Source organism: Podarcis bocagei (assembly GCF_964188305.1).
Source record: "Podarcis bocagei genome assembly, chromosome: 6".
Taxonomy (NCBI): domain Eukaryota; kingdom Metazoa; phylum Chordata; class Lepidosauria; order Squamata; family Lacertidae; genus Podarcis; species Podarcis bocagei.
The window spans coordinates 51,387,780-51,404,397 of record NC_138130.1 but is presented as its reverse complement, the minus strand read 5'-3'; the positions used below and the strand labels follow the sequence as shown (position 1 = coordinate 51,404,397).

The window sequence follows — 16,618 nt, the reverse complement described above, 5'->3', positions numbered from 1 at the left end:
GGTCTATCATGCAAACTAGGAAGCTGCTTTACAAATGAGAGTCAAGTAACATAATCTACCAGGACAGGACAGGCTGATTTGGAGGTGAGCCAGAAATGAATCTTCTCTCAGTTTTAACCTAAGCTAACCTGACCTGGATTTAGACATACCCCATGAGGCAGAATTTCAGTAGCCAATGTGTTCTGGGTAGAAAATGTATGACTATTGTGATTATATACTTTTAGTTGTAGAGATTTTTATTGTGTAATTCAATACCTTGCCTATGTGTGGAATTTTTGTTGTTGTTTTGTACTGGAAGTATGAAAGAACATCTGTTTCTGGAAATTATTCAGTTCTTTGTTGCCATTCAGTTAGCCCTTGTAATAACTTGAAAAGAAAGGAGCGTGGAGAGTGTAAAGGGGAAGCTGAAAGTCCTCTCTGAAAAGGGTGGGAATTTGGAATAATAATTTTAATAATGGCCCTCAACCACAGTTTGATGTGTTTGGACAAAATTAATTTCTTGGATACAGTTTGTCATGGACAAGATACTCATCTTAACTTGACAGACCCTTCAGAAGTTAATTGGCAACAGGTATGGGTAAAAATTCATCAGATCAAGTTATGAAGATGTCAACCATTCACAAAATAGTGAAGACCAGCTTAAAGAAGTAAAGTGCATGCTTTGGGAGAACATTTTGCTTATGTTTGTTCAGATAAAATAGCATATTTGCAGTTCTAACAGGGAGAATTTTAAGTGAACTCAAAAGTTAAAAGGCAAAGATTTTTGTGACATTATAAACTATTGTGTAATATGCTGGGGAATAAAACTGATTATGTGGAAAGAATGACAATATGATGGAGGTCTAGGTCACTTATGGTGGTAAAATAGCCACCCAGCCTTTTAAAAATGACATCTAAATAGTTTTGTTGTCCTCCTGGTCTGTTTTATTCTTCAGCTATTCCTACTATTAGCAAGAGAATTTTTTTCCTGATACCCAGCAGGAAGGTAGCTCAGCAGCAATGTGTGATGGGCAGCAGCGATAGCTTTGTCTTCCTGGAACCTGATCACATGTCTGAAACGGGATGTGAAAACTTCCCCTTTGAGATAAACTTAGTCATGTACTGTATTAGTTACCATGGGTTAAAGCTGTAATGCTGCTATTATTATTTACTAAATTTCTATATTGCACTTCATCCAAAGATCACAGGGCAATTTACAATATAACCCCCCCCCAAAAAAAAATACATACCATAATAACAAACAAAACCAACACATGCACACACACACACACAGTTTAAAATGCCATAGATTGTTTAATTAGCCAAAGGCCTGGGAGAAGAGGAATATTTTTGTCTGGTGCCTAAAGATATGTAACAAAGGCGCCAGATGAGCCTTCCTGTAGAGTGCATTCCACTTTAGACAGGTACTATATTCTCAAAAAAGTACAGTAGTCCCTCGGAAATTGAACGGAATCTGTTCTGAAAGTCCATTCGACTTCCAAAATGTTCAGAAACCAAGGCGCAGCTTCCGATTGGCTGCAGGAAGCTCCTGCAACCAACCGGAAGTTGTGGAAGCCGTGTCGGACGTTCGGGCTCCAAAGAGCGTTTGCAAACCGGAACACTCACTTCCAGATTTACTTCATATTACTTTATCTACTTTATCAGCTGATATTAATCCAACATACTGAATGTAGGTTGTCTAGGATTTGAAAACAGATGAAAGTTCAGTATTATCATGGTTGCTCAGTTTTTCAGTTTCCGAACTGCAGGAGTAGTAAAAACCACCCTTCTAAAATCCACTTAATGCAATGCATTTTCTTTCTGCTAGCACTGATGTGTTCACTGTGTAGTGGGTTTCTGTTTAATGCTTCTACACATTTCAGAAGAAATTATGATGGCTAATTAGAATAGTTCAGGGATGTTTTAGCAGATTCTGTGTTTAGTGTGTTGGCAATGAAAATATTTTCATTTCTGAGACTTCATTAATGCAAATAATCCAGAGGAGAGCTAAAAATGCTGTTGTCAATGCTCTAGGCGTAAACCAAAAATCTGGAAGAGATCCATAGCTTATTTTCACATTCATGGGAGGATTTTTTTTTTAAAAAAAAAAATAGCATTCAGGAACACAGATGCTACTGTTACACTAAATTTTAGAGAAATTGTGCAAATTTGCCAGTTTCACCAGGCCTCTGGATTTTTTTTATGTCTCTAGGCTAGGGATGAGTGAAAATATCAGTGTTGGTTCCTCTCAGTTTTCCCAGTTTTCCCAATCATATTTCGATATGAGTTTGCAGTTTTTTTTTAAAATCCTCATGAAAACTACTCAGCATTTTAGTCCAGATATACACATTTTTGTATGCAGTTTAGCCTAGTATACATAATTTTGCAAAGCAATGCATTTTTGGATGCTATTTTCCCTGATCCATGATTTTTTATGATATATAATTACTTGGCTGTGGAGTTGTGCTGCAAAATTTGGAGAAGTGTGGATTTTGTGCTTTGCTTTGTGCATTGTTTCAGCAACTGCAAACTGAATCGAAGTTATTCCACTTCCCTACTCGAGGCCATTAGAAATGTTTTAGTGGTATTGTTACTAGTTGTAAAGGAAAGAGTGTTAAGATGATGGATGGATGGATGGATGGATGGATGGATGGATGGATGGATGGATGGATGGGTTTTCCATTGCTCCTCCCTGTAGCCCCATCCTCCCAGATGTTCTCCAGCAGGTTCCCCAAACCCTCCAGAACTGATTTGTGGACACACAGGGAGCTGCAGAGAATGAGAGTGGAATGGGAAACCCCATTTCATTCATGGAAATCTATCCTGTTGGCAGGTTAGCACCATTGGATGTCAGCCCCCCCCCCCTCTCTCTCTGTCTCTCTCTCTCTCTCTGTGTGTATAGATGATAGATAGATAGATAGATAGATAGATAGATAGATAGATAGATAGATAGAGTTTTGATTGGTGTGTGGCCTTATTATGAACCCTTGAATATTTGGGCTTTAGCTCATAATAGAATCACAAAATTTAATCGGTGGCTGCTTGATTGGCATAGGCATATCTTTCTCCAGCCCCAGTGTGTGTTCTACTGTTGTATTTGTGAGTCATCCTTATGACCACAGGTGCCTGCCTTGTCTCTTTGTGTTAAGAGAGATAGATCCTTCCAGGAAAGACTTCCATTCAAAAGCAAATGCAAGATCTTTTTTTCTAACAATAATAACCTGCCAAATGTTTACATAAGGCTTGAGTTGCTTGAAAAGAAGCTATTCTGTAAATTCACAGAAAAGATTAAAACAATAAATCATGTAACTTCACCTCATCACTTTCCCCCTTATTTGGAGGCAAGCAAACGCACAGAGCAAGACACATTCTGACTCATAATTCCTCAAACCTGTAAACCTGAAGCTTGCCATGTGGAATACATCCTTGAATCACTTGCATGAAGCCTGGTGGGAGCAGGGTTATTATCGTTCATTGACCCATTTAAGAGGCTCTCTCTCTCTGCTCTGGGATGCAGGCATGTGGCTGTGTCTACTTATATCTAGCTTTATGTTGCTTCTCACACAATGCCAGCACCTGCTTTTAAGAACCAGATCCTGACAAAGTTGTCTTACTGAAAAATTCATTTTCACAATCTTTTAAGACAACATTTAATGAAAATTATATCTGTGTAGGAGAATGGATCGTTTTATTTTTTTCAAGCATGAAAGCTGCCATCCTCGCTAATAATTTTAAGAAGAATTTCAGTGCTATAGCCTTTTCTACGTCAAACTTTCTTCTCCAACCACACAAGTCCAAGCCTACCAACTGTTTGTCTTTCTTCTGTAATGTTGGCATTAAAGAAACAAACCTTGGCAGTAGCTTATAGGAAACAAAGGATGAGTAGTATCAGAATCTATTTACACTTTACAAAGAAATGCATTGTGCTGAAATGTAGACAACTTGCACTTTTTGTTTGCCACTTCAGGGGCAATGTACTTGTGGATCTTAGTGTGGGAGTTTGCCTATCATAGTTACTCACAACCAAGACCCCAAACCATCTTTTGATCCTCGTTTACAAGCAGACACTGGTTTAAGAAAACCAGTTTGGACACCAATTGGAAACAAATGGGGGGGGGGAGGAAATGTATGAATTCGAACATTAACTCATTCATGATCTTCCAAATTAGGGTTTGGAGTGTTGTGCGATTGTGGCTGTTGTGTCAAGAGCATGTTGGTGACTTTTGGAAGTTTCCGGTTGCCGTTGTTTGGTTTCTTTTCATTCCAATTGGTGAAGTTGTTGATAGTAGACTTTAGCTCCAAGTCAGAGGAGCTGGCCTGTGAGAAGACTGAGGTGAAGGGAGATGGTCTCTGCTATCTCAACAAGAGGAATACCTGCACTGGGATAGATGGAGGTAGTCATGTACCGTTTAGCTGCAAATCCCTTCAGAGAGGAGTCAACAACCTTTTTGGACCAGGGGGTACATTTCAAATTTTGAAAGTGTGCTGAGGGCTCCAGTTAGACTGTCATATTGTAGCTATTTATCTGGGATCAAGTCCCGTCAAACACAAAAGACTTCTGAACTTTTTGCTTCATAACATTTTTTCTAGGAGGACTAGAGTCTTAGTCTGCAGCGCTTTCCTGAGGGCACCAGTGAAGACCTTCGTAGGCACCCTGGCACCCTCAGATGGTGGGTTGGTGACCCCTCTTTTAAATGGCTTAAGAAATAGTACCAATAAAGTTATGGCCTGCTAGCCCCAAATTATGTGGTACAGTGGTACCTCGCAAGACGAACGCCTCGCAAGACGGAAAACCCGCTAGACGAAAGGGTTTTCCGTTTTGGAGGCGCTTCGCAAGACGAATTTCCCTATGGGCTTGCTTCGCAAGACGACAGCCCATAGGGAAATATCCGGGACAGCGGGGAAGCGCAGCGCGTCTTCCCCACTGTCCTCGGACCTCCTCCGAAGCCGGGCGGTGGGGCGGGAATGCCTCCTCCCGCCGCCACCGGGCTTCGGAACGATGCTCCGAAGCCGGGCGGTGGGGCGGGAACGCCTCCTCCTGCTGCCGCCGGGCTTCAGAACGGTGCTCCGAAGCCGGGCGGCGGGGAGGGAACACCCGCCCCTGCCGCCGGGCTTCGGAACGGTGCTCCGAAGCCGGGCGGAGGGGAGGGAACACCTTCTGAAGGCGGGCGGGGGGCGAAAGTCTTTGCTCCCCCCTGCCTGCCTGTCCCGGACGGCTTTTGAAGGCAGGCGGGGGGAGCAAAGACTTTCGCCCCCCGCCCGCCTTCAGAAGAGGTCCAGGACCTCTTCTGAAGGCTGGCGGGGGGCAAAAATCTTTTCCCCCCTGCCTGCCTTCTCAGGGGCTTTTAAATCGCCCCGGACAGCGGAGAAGTCCTCCGCTGTCCCGGGGCGATTTTAAAATGCCGCCCGCCAGCATTTTAAGATTGCCCGGACAGGGGAGAAGTCCTCCGCTGTCCCGGGGTTTTTTAAAATGCTGGGGGTGGGAAGAAAAGCCCTTGTCCCCCCCCCAGCCTTCAGAAGAGGTCCGGGGACAGACTGTCCCCGGACCTGGTCTGAAGGCGGTTTCCCTAGGAACGCATTAATTGATTTTCAATGCATTCCTATGGGAAACCGTGCATCGCAAGACGAAAAACTCGCAAGGCGAAGAGACTTGCAGAACGAATTAATTTCGTCTTGCGAGGCACCACTGTATTTTCTCTTCCTTTTGGGCTCAATCTGTACTCTTACTAGTTTGTTGATTTTTGGATAACGTCAGCAAGATTACTGCTAAGAGAGAATCATTGTAAAGAGAAGTTTAAAGAACTTCACACTTCCTAAGGAAATCTAAGTTGACGTACATACAACATACTAATACAGCAGTGATGAATTTGTGGTAAACGACTTGTAGTTGGGCAGGAAGCATGAGGTCACACCATCTGCTAAATGGCTAGCCACAAATGCTATAGTGTTAGGGGTCCAACTGCCTAGTGGGTTGTCACGTCTCATTAGTTTCTCTGAAGAAAAGCATTATCCAGTTATTAAATTTATACAATGAATAGGCTGCTGCTGGGGGGGGGAGTATGGCATGGCACAGCTTTAGAAAGATCCATAAACCTTACTTTGTAAAGACTTCCTTCTGTTTAACAACACAATGCAGTCTGTCAGATCTAATGCCTAGCTGAAATTTAATCCATGGATCTGAGAGAACAATAAAGTTAAAGGGGTATATGAGCGTTTCTGGAATCTAAATTCTAGGTAAATTAACAATTTAACTGCATTCCCCCTCCCCCAGTTCATGCCATAGTTTCTTACCTGACTGATGCCTACTTTTAGACAATGCCTTGTGCTGTTATGCCAGAGATTTACCGTAGTTAAGAGATCAGTGCTTATAATCTCTCTCTAACTTCTTAGGCCACAGTTTTACAATAATAGTGTTTATCCCTTTGGAAATCGTATTTACTCCCTACACTTTTTGAGGAAACTTTCTCACAAGGCCCACATGCTTTTTACATTTTGGGACTCCATGATGGTGTCTTGAGATAGGATTGTTTTGTATACACATCATTTGATTAGGTTTTTCATTAACTGGTGAGGGCATTTTTGTAAGACAGCATATATTGTGGAGGAAAGAAGGGCATCTCTTGGTGTCTCTTCTAGATCGCAAATGGTGACTTGGTCAGCATAATTCCGTTCCGCTGCTGTCGTTTTGTTTTTAGCAATGCAAGGTATTCATTCTGTGCAGATCTTAGACTTTTGCCCAAAAATTCTACCCCGACAGCACCAGTGTTTATAATCACAGGAAGCATGCAATGCCAATATAGAATTTATGGGTCAACAGATTCTAAATCAGATTAGCCTTGAAATGTTCTGCAGCAGAGAAAGGATCTAGTTCTTTCTGTGTCTGAATATTTTTAATCCTCCATAAGGGATTATAAGGGGCACAATGCTGGTATTACATAGATAACTAGTCTCTACTTGGTTGACCTTCATAGGCAACAAGACCTTTCACCCATTTCCAGAAAAGAATAATGCATGCCATTGTGTTTTAGGGTCTCAGTAGCCTGAAATGCTCGTTAACAAAATCCAGTTCTTTAATTCATTTTGTACACTTCCCCTTTAAAAAAAAAATTAAAAATGTTTTTATGCTTGGGTTAAATACTGTGGGGAAGCAGCAGTGTATACATTGCTTAATGTGGCTAGACCAGTTGTGCAATCCTGGGAAAATACAGTTACTTAATGTGGTAAGGCCAGTTGTGAAACACAGTGATGCAGGCAAACGGAACCTGTGACCTACCAGAGGATGTTGCACTTCAATTCCCATCATCCCTAGCAAGCATAGCCAATGGCCCAGGGATGATGGAAGTTGTAGTTTGCCTGTCTGTTTGTAGCTTCCTTTCTCCCGAACTGGGACTCAAGACAGCTTACAACATTTTAAAAACATCAGTATAAAAGACAAGATCATGAAAGCAAACTAGTTAAACACAATAGTTAAAAAAATAAAGCACAATTAAAACTGGCACTGAGTTATTGATTGCTCTGATACCAGCCCAGTGGTCAACATCACTGGCACCTAGTTTTCAGACCTAAAAAAGAAGGTCTTAGCCTGCCAGTGGAGAGATAACAAGGAGGAAGCCCATCAAACCTCTCTTGGGAGGGAATTCCACAGTATGGGAGCCGCCACAGAAAAGTCTCTCTTGTGTCACCACCAGCTGTGCCTCTGATGTTGATGGGACCGAGAAAAGATGCTCAGCTGAGGATCATAGCACCTGGACAGATTAGTAAAGGGAGATACAGATCTTTTGGGTATCCTGTGCCCCAGCCACATACGGTGATAATCATCACTTTGAATTGTGACCAGAAACAGACCAGTGGCCAGTTGTTTTCATAAGGGAGTAACATGCTCTCTGCAGCTAGCCCCAGTGAGCAGTCTGGCTGCAGCATTCTGGGCCAGCTGAAACTTCCAAACATTTTTCAAAGGCAGCTGCACAGAGAGCAGGTTGCAGTAACTATGGCATACATCACCGTGGCCAGATCTGACATGTCAGTAGTGTAACAACATCTGGAGCACAGGTTCCCGCATACCTGCAGTACTGCCTGGATCCAAATTTCTATTTTTATTTTTCTGCAGTTAAGTCATTTCCATCAAGCTAGTGAAGTTTCCTGAACAATTGCTGTATGTTCTCACCCAGCACACATTATTCTTGTTCGGAGGTGGACATCTCTGACAGCGTTCATTGTAAACCTTCTTTCACACTGGCAGCTTAAACGCAGCTCGCGGGATGCACTTAAGGTTGTACCTTGACAAATAATTTATGACGAGCACTTTTCAGTATGCAGTTGGTATTTTTTGAAAGGCGTGGATAAGGAGTGACATTTTATCTTGCTTTCAACTCCTTTTCATACTGTGAAGATTCCTGGAAATCAGTGAGGCTTGCGTTTTCAACACTGCTCAAGAGACAAGTACATTGGAAACCTCTTATATGTTTGTCAAAATGTCTGTATAAACACAAATGATGGGGGTATAGCAGCTGGAGCACTCTGCTAAAATCAATGCAGACATTACAAGCAAACTCTAGGCCTTTTCTTTCAAATCTGGCTTTTCAATGGCCGATGAAGATGAAAATGATGGACTTATTAAATGTCAAACTTGCTTTCTCACATTCACTTCCTGCTTTTCTGTGGCCATAGCAGAGTTGTGCTGGGTGAGACCAAGGGCCCGTCTAGTTCAGCATCCTGGCCTGGATCTAGACACATCAAAGACGTGTTTCAGTTTAAAGCTTCGTAAATTTAAACAGAGAAAACAGGTAGGGGGAAAAACAGGACTCCACGTCGCCATCTGGTGGCACAGTGTAATATCACACATACCACACATATAAATCACTTTTTCTAGCTGAGCCCCTATTCTCACAGCAGCAACTCAATGCCATTGGGAAGCCCACAATCATCAGGACAGGAGTGCAACCGCATTCTCCCACTTACATTTTCCAGCAACTGGAATCCAGAGGCAACCTGCCTCTGATCCTGGAAGTTAAGAAGTAGCCATTGGTAGTATTCTCACTCAATTTGTCTAATCCCATTTTTAAAGCCATTTTAGATGATGGGCATCACTATATCCTGTGAATATCTTAGTTTCACTGTTTTATTTATTTATCATTTCATAAAATTTATGCACCACTTGATTGTAAAAACAATCAAAACTTAAAGCAGTTTGCAAAAAAAGAGACAAGACAATACATTTTATCAATAGGAAGAATTAGAAACAATGATTTGAGACTTTCAAAAAGTTGAAATAATAAACTGAAAAAGGTTAAAGCTCGCATCAACTTTCTAAATATCTGGGTAAAGGTAAAGGGTAAAGGGACCCCTGACCATTAGGTCCAGTTGTAGCCGACTCTGGGGTTGCGGCACTCATCTAGCTTTATTGGCCGAGGGAGCCGGTGTACAGCTTCCGGGTCATGGGGCCAGCATGACTAAGCCGCTTCTGACAACCCAGAGCAGCGCACAGAAACGCCATTTAACTTCCAGCTGGAGCTGTACCTATTTATCTACTTGCACTTTGATGTGCTTTCGAACTCCTAGGTTGGCAGGAGCAGGGACCAAGCAACGGGAGCTCACCCCATTGCGGGGATTCGAACCGCCGACCTTCTGATCAGCAAGCCCTAGGCTCTGTGGTATAACCCACAGCGCCACCTGCGTCCCTCTAATATCTGGGTAGGCTTGTCTAAATAAAAATGCTTTTAGCAGGCACCAAAGGAGTACAGTAAAGGCATTTGCCTGATGTCAACAGGCAGGGAGTTGCAAAGTGTAGGTGCTGCAACAACCTAATTGCTGCCTCTTAAACTACAAAGAAATAGATAAACAAAAACCAGAAAGGTGTAGCGTGCTTGAAATACCATGCTAAGACAGCTGTACTAGGGAAAAGATGGTAGGTAATAAAATGGTAAAGAGCTTTTATTTGCAACAAATAAATGTTCACCGTTTATGTTTTCCTTGTAAGATTTTTCAAGAAAATGGAAAAATACAGAGAAGTTCTCTCAGCAGTGCATAGTTCTATTACATATTGAATATCAAACAAAGCACTTATATTGAGGCTACCTGACTAGGTCTAGCTTGTGTGGAGACTAGCGACAGCTTGAGTCTTAAATCAATCTTGGGATGCAAGTACTTCAGATTCTAATCTGCTAGAATGACTAGGAAGACGTGGGGTAAACTTCTAAACATTGCACCACCTTCTTTTTCAGGTTTCAAGACCTTGTTGAAAGGAATTTCAGGAAAGTTCAGCAGTGGAGAACTTGTGGCCATTATGGGTCCTTCTGGAGCTGGAAAGTCAACACTCATGAACATCCTGGCAGGATACAGGTAAGTGAGGGCAACGGTCAATTCCCAAATTATGTTGTTTTGTTGTTGTTTAGTCGTTTAGATTTGGATTCCCTGGTTTAAAGTCTACAAGTGTTTTGATAAGACAAATATTTTCACTCATGGTACTGCATGATTGAGAGAACTCCAGAGATTTAGAAGTACCGTATTTTTCGTCCTATAGGGCGCACCGGCCCATAGGACGCACCTCGTTTTTTGGGGGGCCCTCCGGAGGGCTCCCCGTGCTTCGGGCGACAGGCTGCTGCCCCAAGCCTCGCGCGCTCGGCGGGACCTCCTGCCGGGCGCGCAAGGCTTGCAGACACTCGCCGGGGCTGCAGGCTGCTGCCCGCAAGCCTTGTGAGCCCGCGGGAACTCCCGCCGGGCTTGCAAGGCTTGCGGATAGCTTCCTGAAGCCTGGAGAGCGAGAGAGGTCGGTGCGCACCGATGCCTCTCGCTCTCCAGGCTTCAACGAAAGCCTGCATTCGCCCCATAGGACACACACACATTTCCCCTTCATTTTTGGAGGGGGAAAAGTGCGTCCTATGGGGCAAAAAATACGGTAAATACTATGCCACCTGCTCCGAGGGCTGATTTGCTCATTGCAGTCTTCTGAATGTAGGACTTGTCTACAATCTCATGATTTCCAAAACAGCCTTGGAGCTCTCGGTGAGTCAGATGAGTGAGTGAGATCACTTCACACATTGTGTTTACTTGCATCTGCAGAAGCATAATTGACTTTCATGTCTTTTAAAAAAAATGTAAAGTGCACATAGGGGCAGGAGACAAATTTGGTTCAGTTCACCTTTAAAGGCAAACCTGCCTAATTCACACTTTAAGAACCAAAGCATAGCTATCCTTCAAAATTTACACTTCTCCTAATTTGGGAATGGAATTTTCTAGCCAAGCAATGTTTACAAAAATGTAGAGTGTGCATAAACGTTAACATGATAGTGAGAATACCATAACAATGCATTGTATTAGGGGAAATTACTTGCAAAAGTGAGTACATTAGTCAAATCTGCATACATAAGGCTAAATTTGCACCAAAATGCAGATGAACTTCCATGAGGATTTTTTTTAATGAAAATTGATCATTTTACTACAAATTCATAAAATATTATATGCATAAAACTGGCAAATTTGTGCAGAAATGTGGAGAACGGAATTCAAGACTGAAAAATGGGAAACAGAGAACTGTATTTGACAAATAAGTCAGTCCCGAAGTGCAAGCCAGCCCTTAGCTTTGTCTCCCCCTAAAGGATGTGAAGGAAAGTTTCATGCTTTTTTTCTTTTCTTGACCAATTTCAGAGAGACTGGGATGAAAGGAGAGATCCTCATCAATGGACAACCCCGTGATCTGCGCTCTTTCCGCAAAGTCTCCTGCTACATAATGCAAGATGACATGCTACTTCCACATCTTACTGTCCAAGAAGCCATGATGGTAATTGAACCATATTTAGCCTGAACTTCCCCATGACTTTGGCTTCAGGACTGCTTGATCCTTTATAAGGCTTAACCCTGTGTGCTGCTACCCTGACAAACCTCTTTTCAGTCTTAAGTGCTGCAAAGTGAAGCAGTCTGTAGACTTGATCACTCTGCTCTTGCCTTGGAGCAGGCAATGAGAAGTTTGTTTTATAGCTCAAAGGAGGAAGTCCCATTTTATTTATTATTTATGGAACTTCTAAACTGCCCTTCATCAAAATAATTCCCAGAGCTCAATCATTAAATAAGCAATCAATAAAACACGATTGAAATGATAAAATCTTGATCAAAACCTTCCAGAGTGGTTAACAGACATTAAATAATTAAAGAAATACAATTAAGATTATAAAGCCTAGGAAAAAAGACATCAATAAACACCTCTAAAAACCCTCATGAACAGTAAAACAATAAAAAAGCAGGCTTTCATCAAACAAACAACCAACCAACCCTAGGACCAGTGCTTTTTTTCTGCGGGGACACAGGGGTATGCATACCCCTAAACATTTTGTGAATCTTTGTACTTTTGTCCATTTATTGTATTTATTTCCCCAGATTTGAACTATAAAATGATGGTTTTCTTGAGTCAAAATGAGAGTACCCCTAAACATTTTTTTTTGGGGGGGGGGGAACACTGTCTAGGACATTGTGCATTGATAGAATTTAATTGGATTTTCCAAAGGCCTGGGTACCAGAAGCCCAGTAATGTGATGACTGTCCACGCCTACAGGGGACCACTATTGTGACTATAGGTGCAGGCTGATGATCAGAGCAACATACAAAGAAGGCCTTCTCCTTCCACTACCATCCACAACAGGGCAATAGGAAGCGCCTCACTTGCCTTTTTCACTTCGTGGAGGGGATTCAGAAGAGAATTTGTGAGGAAAAATAAATAGATACCGTATTCATATTTCTTTTTTTAAGAAAAGAGCCTGAGTTACAAATCTGTATTATTAAAGGGCTGGCCATCCATTACTCTGCACCCCTGCTTTTCAATTCTGGAAGTCACTTGTTTACACACAGAAGATACAGCTGCAGTATATAAAGCAAAAACACATTAATACTCTAATGTGTGTAGAAAGTGTGGCTCCCTGTATAGAAGAGCCTGTCTTGCCAGTGGCAGTTCTTTGAAATATCCTTTCCAGCCCGATGCATCTAACTAAAGCTTATCTCCCAGTGATTTCAGTTTAATGATAGTCCAAGGTCTTTGGGAACGACCAAAATACACGCTCCTTGCCTCTTCCTTCACTTCCCTCTCAACAAGGCTGCTTGTTCCATAAACAAACACTGGGCTAGGAGGCAAACCCAGCCGCCTTTGGCCTAGTGCCAGAGAGGCTGATTTGAGCTGACAAATCTAAAAATGTCCGCTGTCCAGGCTTCTGTGAAATCCACTTGGCAGTTTTGTGCAGAGACCTGAAGAGCGTTCAGTTACCGGGTCAACTGCTGTGAGTTGGCCTGGTCAAACCCAAGCTACTAATTTTCCAGCGATTAAATGCATTATTATACTGAGGACTTTGAGGGAAAATATTTATTTAAATGTTATTTAAACATATCTTCTAGGATCAAAAGATTCAGAGTAGTTCTTTTTTAATTGCAGCTGCCCAAAGGAAAAAATAAATAAAGCAAATCTGCTGCTATTGGCCACTGTTTTTGCTTTGTCAACACCTTCATGTGTCCTTTGCTATGTCAGAGGCAGTATGTCTCTGAATACCATTTGCTGGGAATCACAGGTGGGAAGAGTGCAGTTGTGTTCTGGTCCTGCTTGCAGGCTTCCCAGAAGCCATCTGGGTGGCTACACTGAGGATGCTAGACTAGATCCAGCAGGCTCTTAAGTCCAAGTGTCTTTGTGTGATTACCCACCCACTGTTTATTCAGAAAGCAATTCATTGACTCAAAGATCAGAACTCTGAATCTTCCTGGTTCTTAGAGAGACCAGGAAATTACATGGAGGGAGACATTAAGAGGGTCTTCCCACTGAATAAAAATATGGACTTCCTCCTTATGTTTAAATACAATGGGGGCCTATGTAAGATGTTTACATGAATAAACCTTACCTTTCCATAGCAACTTGAGTCAAGCTGAACCAAGTTATAGTCTGAAGGGATGAGAGGTGTACACGGTGTTTTATCAATTTGTTCTCCTCTCTCATCAAACTGATTTCCAATCTTCCCAAGTGTGCCATTCATGCAACTCTCTTCTTCCTAAGGTTTGTCTGATCATGAGAAACTATTTAAATACAGAGTCAAGGAGGAAAAGAGGTGGTAAAGGACTCTTGCTGGATTGCACTTCCTCAAGACAGAAGCATTGCTTGTTTGAAAAGCGTTCTAATCTCAAAGGCATCCTGTGTATAAGAGCTTCAATTATCTAAGAGAAGGCTCCGAATTAAGCCACATCTGCACTATACATTTAAAGCAGTATCATGTCACTTTAAACAGTCATGGCATCCCCCAAAGCATCCTGGGAACTGTAGTTAGTCAATCATGTTGATAGTTGATGGAGTCTTCAGAGATGAGTGTCTAACTAGGATTATGTTTGGCCTACTATTTCAGGTATCTGCTCATCTGAAACTTCAGGAAAAAGATGAAGGCAGGAGAGAAATGGTATGTATAGTACTTTGCTCAAGGAATAAATCTGAAACATACTGGATATTTTTAATGTAATTGTGAAAACTGAGCTAAAAATTAGTTCCTCCTTGCTTGTGGGGAATGAAATATGTATGCAGCACTCTTTATATCAGTAACAAAGGAATTTAGGATAAACTATTCGAATTTTGTGCTTTTTGGGGTGAGGGCAGATTGAAGACATGCTTATTAAAAAGAAGCCCCAGCTGCTTGCCTACCATTTATAGAACCAGCAGTTAATGGTTAAATTTCACTCAATGTAGGAATAAAAGAGGAAAGAAAAATCTTTTCAAAGTACTCATAGGAATGTTCAGACAATTATAAGGATGCTTCATTTAACAACTGGATATTATATTTTAGCTAGATTTGCAGCTCAGCTTTTGATCTTGTATAGACAGCAGTATAAATAGTTGTTTGGGGTATGTGGTTGAAAGGAAATTCATTGTTGTAGAGAGTGTCGCAAACAGTGAGTTAAAGAGATTGCACTGATGAATGTTCTCAAATCGAGCAGCTAATGGGTGGGAGGGGTTCAATCCTGCTTGCTGCAGGGATTGGCTCATGCAGCTGATCCAGACACATCTCTACCTGCCCCACACCTGATAGCAGATATAGCATCTTCTTCTTTTTTGGTTTTTGAAAATTGCCCCAGTGGACCAAACGGGAGGTCCTGATCTGGTCTGCAGGCTCCCCGCCCTGTTGAATGTGGACAGCACTTGTGAAGACCCTTTGAAATACTTTGTTGTCCCTCATTTCAGGTAAAGGAGATCCTGACAGCTCTGGGTTTGCTGTCCTGTGCCACTACGAGGACTGGAAGTCTTTCAGGGGGGCAGAGAAAGCGTCTCGCTATTGCTTTGGAGCTGGTGAACAACCCGCCAGTTATGTTTTTTGATGAACCTACCAGGTAATTTGTATTCCAACCTAAAGATGGTATCATCATCATCATCATCCTTTAGTGCATGGCTTGCAGTACCGCATTGATCCATGGCCCACCCTTCAGGGGTCATGTGGTAAAGTGCATGGGGCCTAGAGAGAAACCCAGTACTTTTAAATACTTGATTGCTAGAATGCATGTAGTAGATTATTATTCCCTATTATTCTTTCATCTTTTATCCAAAGCCAATCCCTTCCCTTCATTAATCCCCACAACCCATTCTGGTTTTAGTTTATTTAAAACTGATTATCATTCAATCTAATTATTTCTTCTTCCATCCAAAGGTAGTTCCTTCGCTTCCTTAATCTCCCCACTCCTGAACTCTTTATGTTTTTATTTTATTTTATGTTTTGCTTTGTTTATATGGTTCCAGTTCTACTCCCTCCATTCCACCCCCACCCCTAAACCCCTAACAAGGAATTTATGTGCTCACCAGTACCTTTTAAAGCAGAGGCTGGATGACTATCTGTCATGGATGTTTTAGTTGAGATTCCTGCATTGCAGCGGGTTTCAACCAGATGACCAACCTTACAATTCGATGGTTCAATATACAATATGATGCTGATTTCACTAGTTCCGATTCTGCTGATTGCTAACAGTTGTTTCTCCTGCTGTGATGCCTTCAGCAGCAATCTCTGGCTGCCAATGCATCACAGGCAACTTCCAATCAGTGCTGTTAATAGGGCACCCAGAAGTTGCAATGCAGAACCAAAAATGTGGTGTCCCAGGGGTTGGGAACCCTGAGTTTATAAAACAGAAGCCCACAGTGGCAGCCATAAGTGTACTGAGATGTGTAAGGTCCCAGATCCTTTGAAAAGTAGAACGTATATTGCTGGCCAACAAGTGCAAGATACGAAAAGCTGAAAGTGAGGTGGAGGGAGAAGGATGCTTTAGGGAACAAGAAGTCATTCTATCATAATGTTAAGCGCAATCTTGTAGCTGCCAAACTAAAATATGAAAAACCAGGGAGACCCAATGGTGGTAGCCAGTACAGCTCATTGGAAATATCTCCTCCTACCCAAACCCTGTTGGGATTGTGGAGCTTCTGTTCTTTTAATTCAGAGGGGCTATTATGAACATCAGTGAGTGAAAAAACAATCCTGACAAACTCCTTTTCTTCTTAGCGGCCTGGACAGTGCATCCTGCTTTCAAGTCGTCTCCTTGATGAAGGCTTTAGCACAGGGTGGTCGGTCCATTATCTGCACTATACACCAGCCCAGTGCCAAACTCTTTGAGCAATTTGACCAGGTACTTATTTTGATTTCTTTTTTGC

The 16,618-nt window shown here is 42.2% G+C and overlaps 1 protein-coding gene across 2 annotated transcripts in view; it reads left to right on the top strand.

The window, feature by feature from the left end:
- ABCG1 (ATP binding cassette subfamily G member 1) overlaps positions 1 to 16,618 on the top strand; it is a 46,559-nt gene that overhangs the window by 17,488 nt on the left and 12,453 nt on the right. For both annotated transcript variants that reach the window (XM_081199153.1, XM_081199154.1), the window contains exons 3-7: positions 10,200 to 10,317; positions 11,623 to 11,755; positions 14,343 to 14,393; positions 15,170 to 15,315; positions 16,470 to 16,593. In XM_081199153.1, coding sequence (XP_081055279.1) covers positions 10,200 to 10,317; positions 11,623 to 11,755; positions 14,343 to 14,393; positions 15,170 to 15,315; positions 16,470 to 16,593 — 572 coding nt within the window. The remainder of the gene's footprint in view (positions 1 to 10,199; positions 10,318 to 11,622; positions 11,756 to 14,342; positions 14,394 to 15,169; positions 15,316 to 16,469; positions 16,594 to 16,618) is intronic.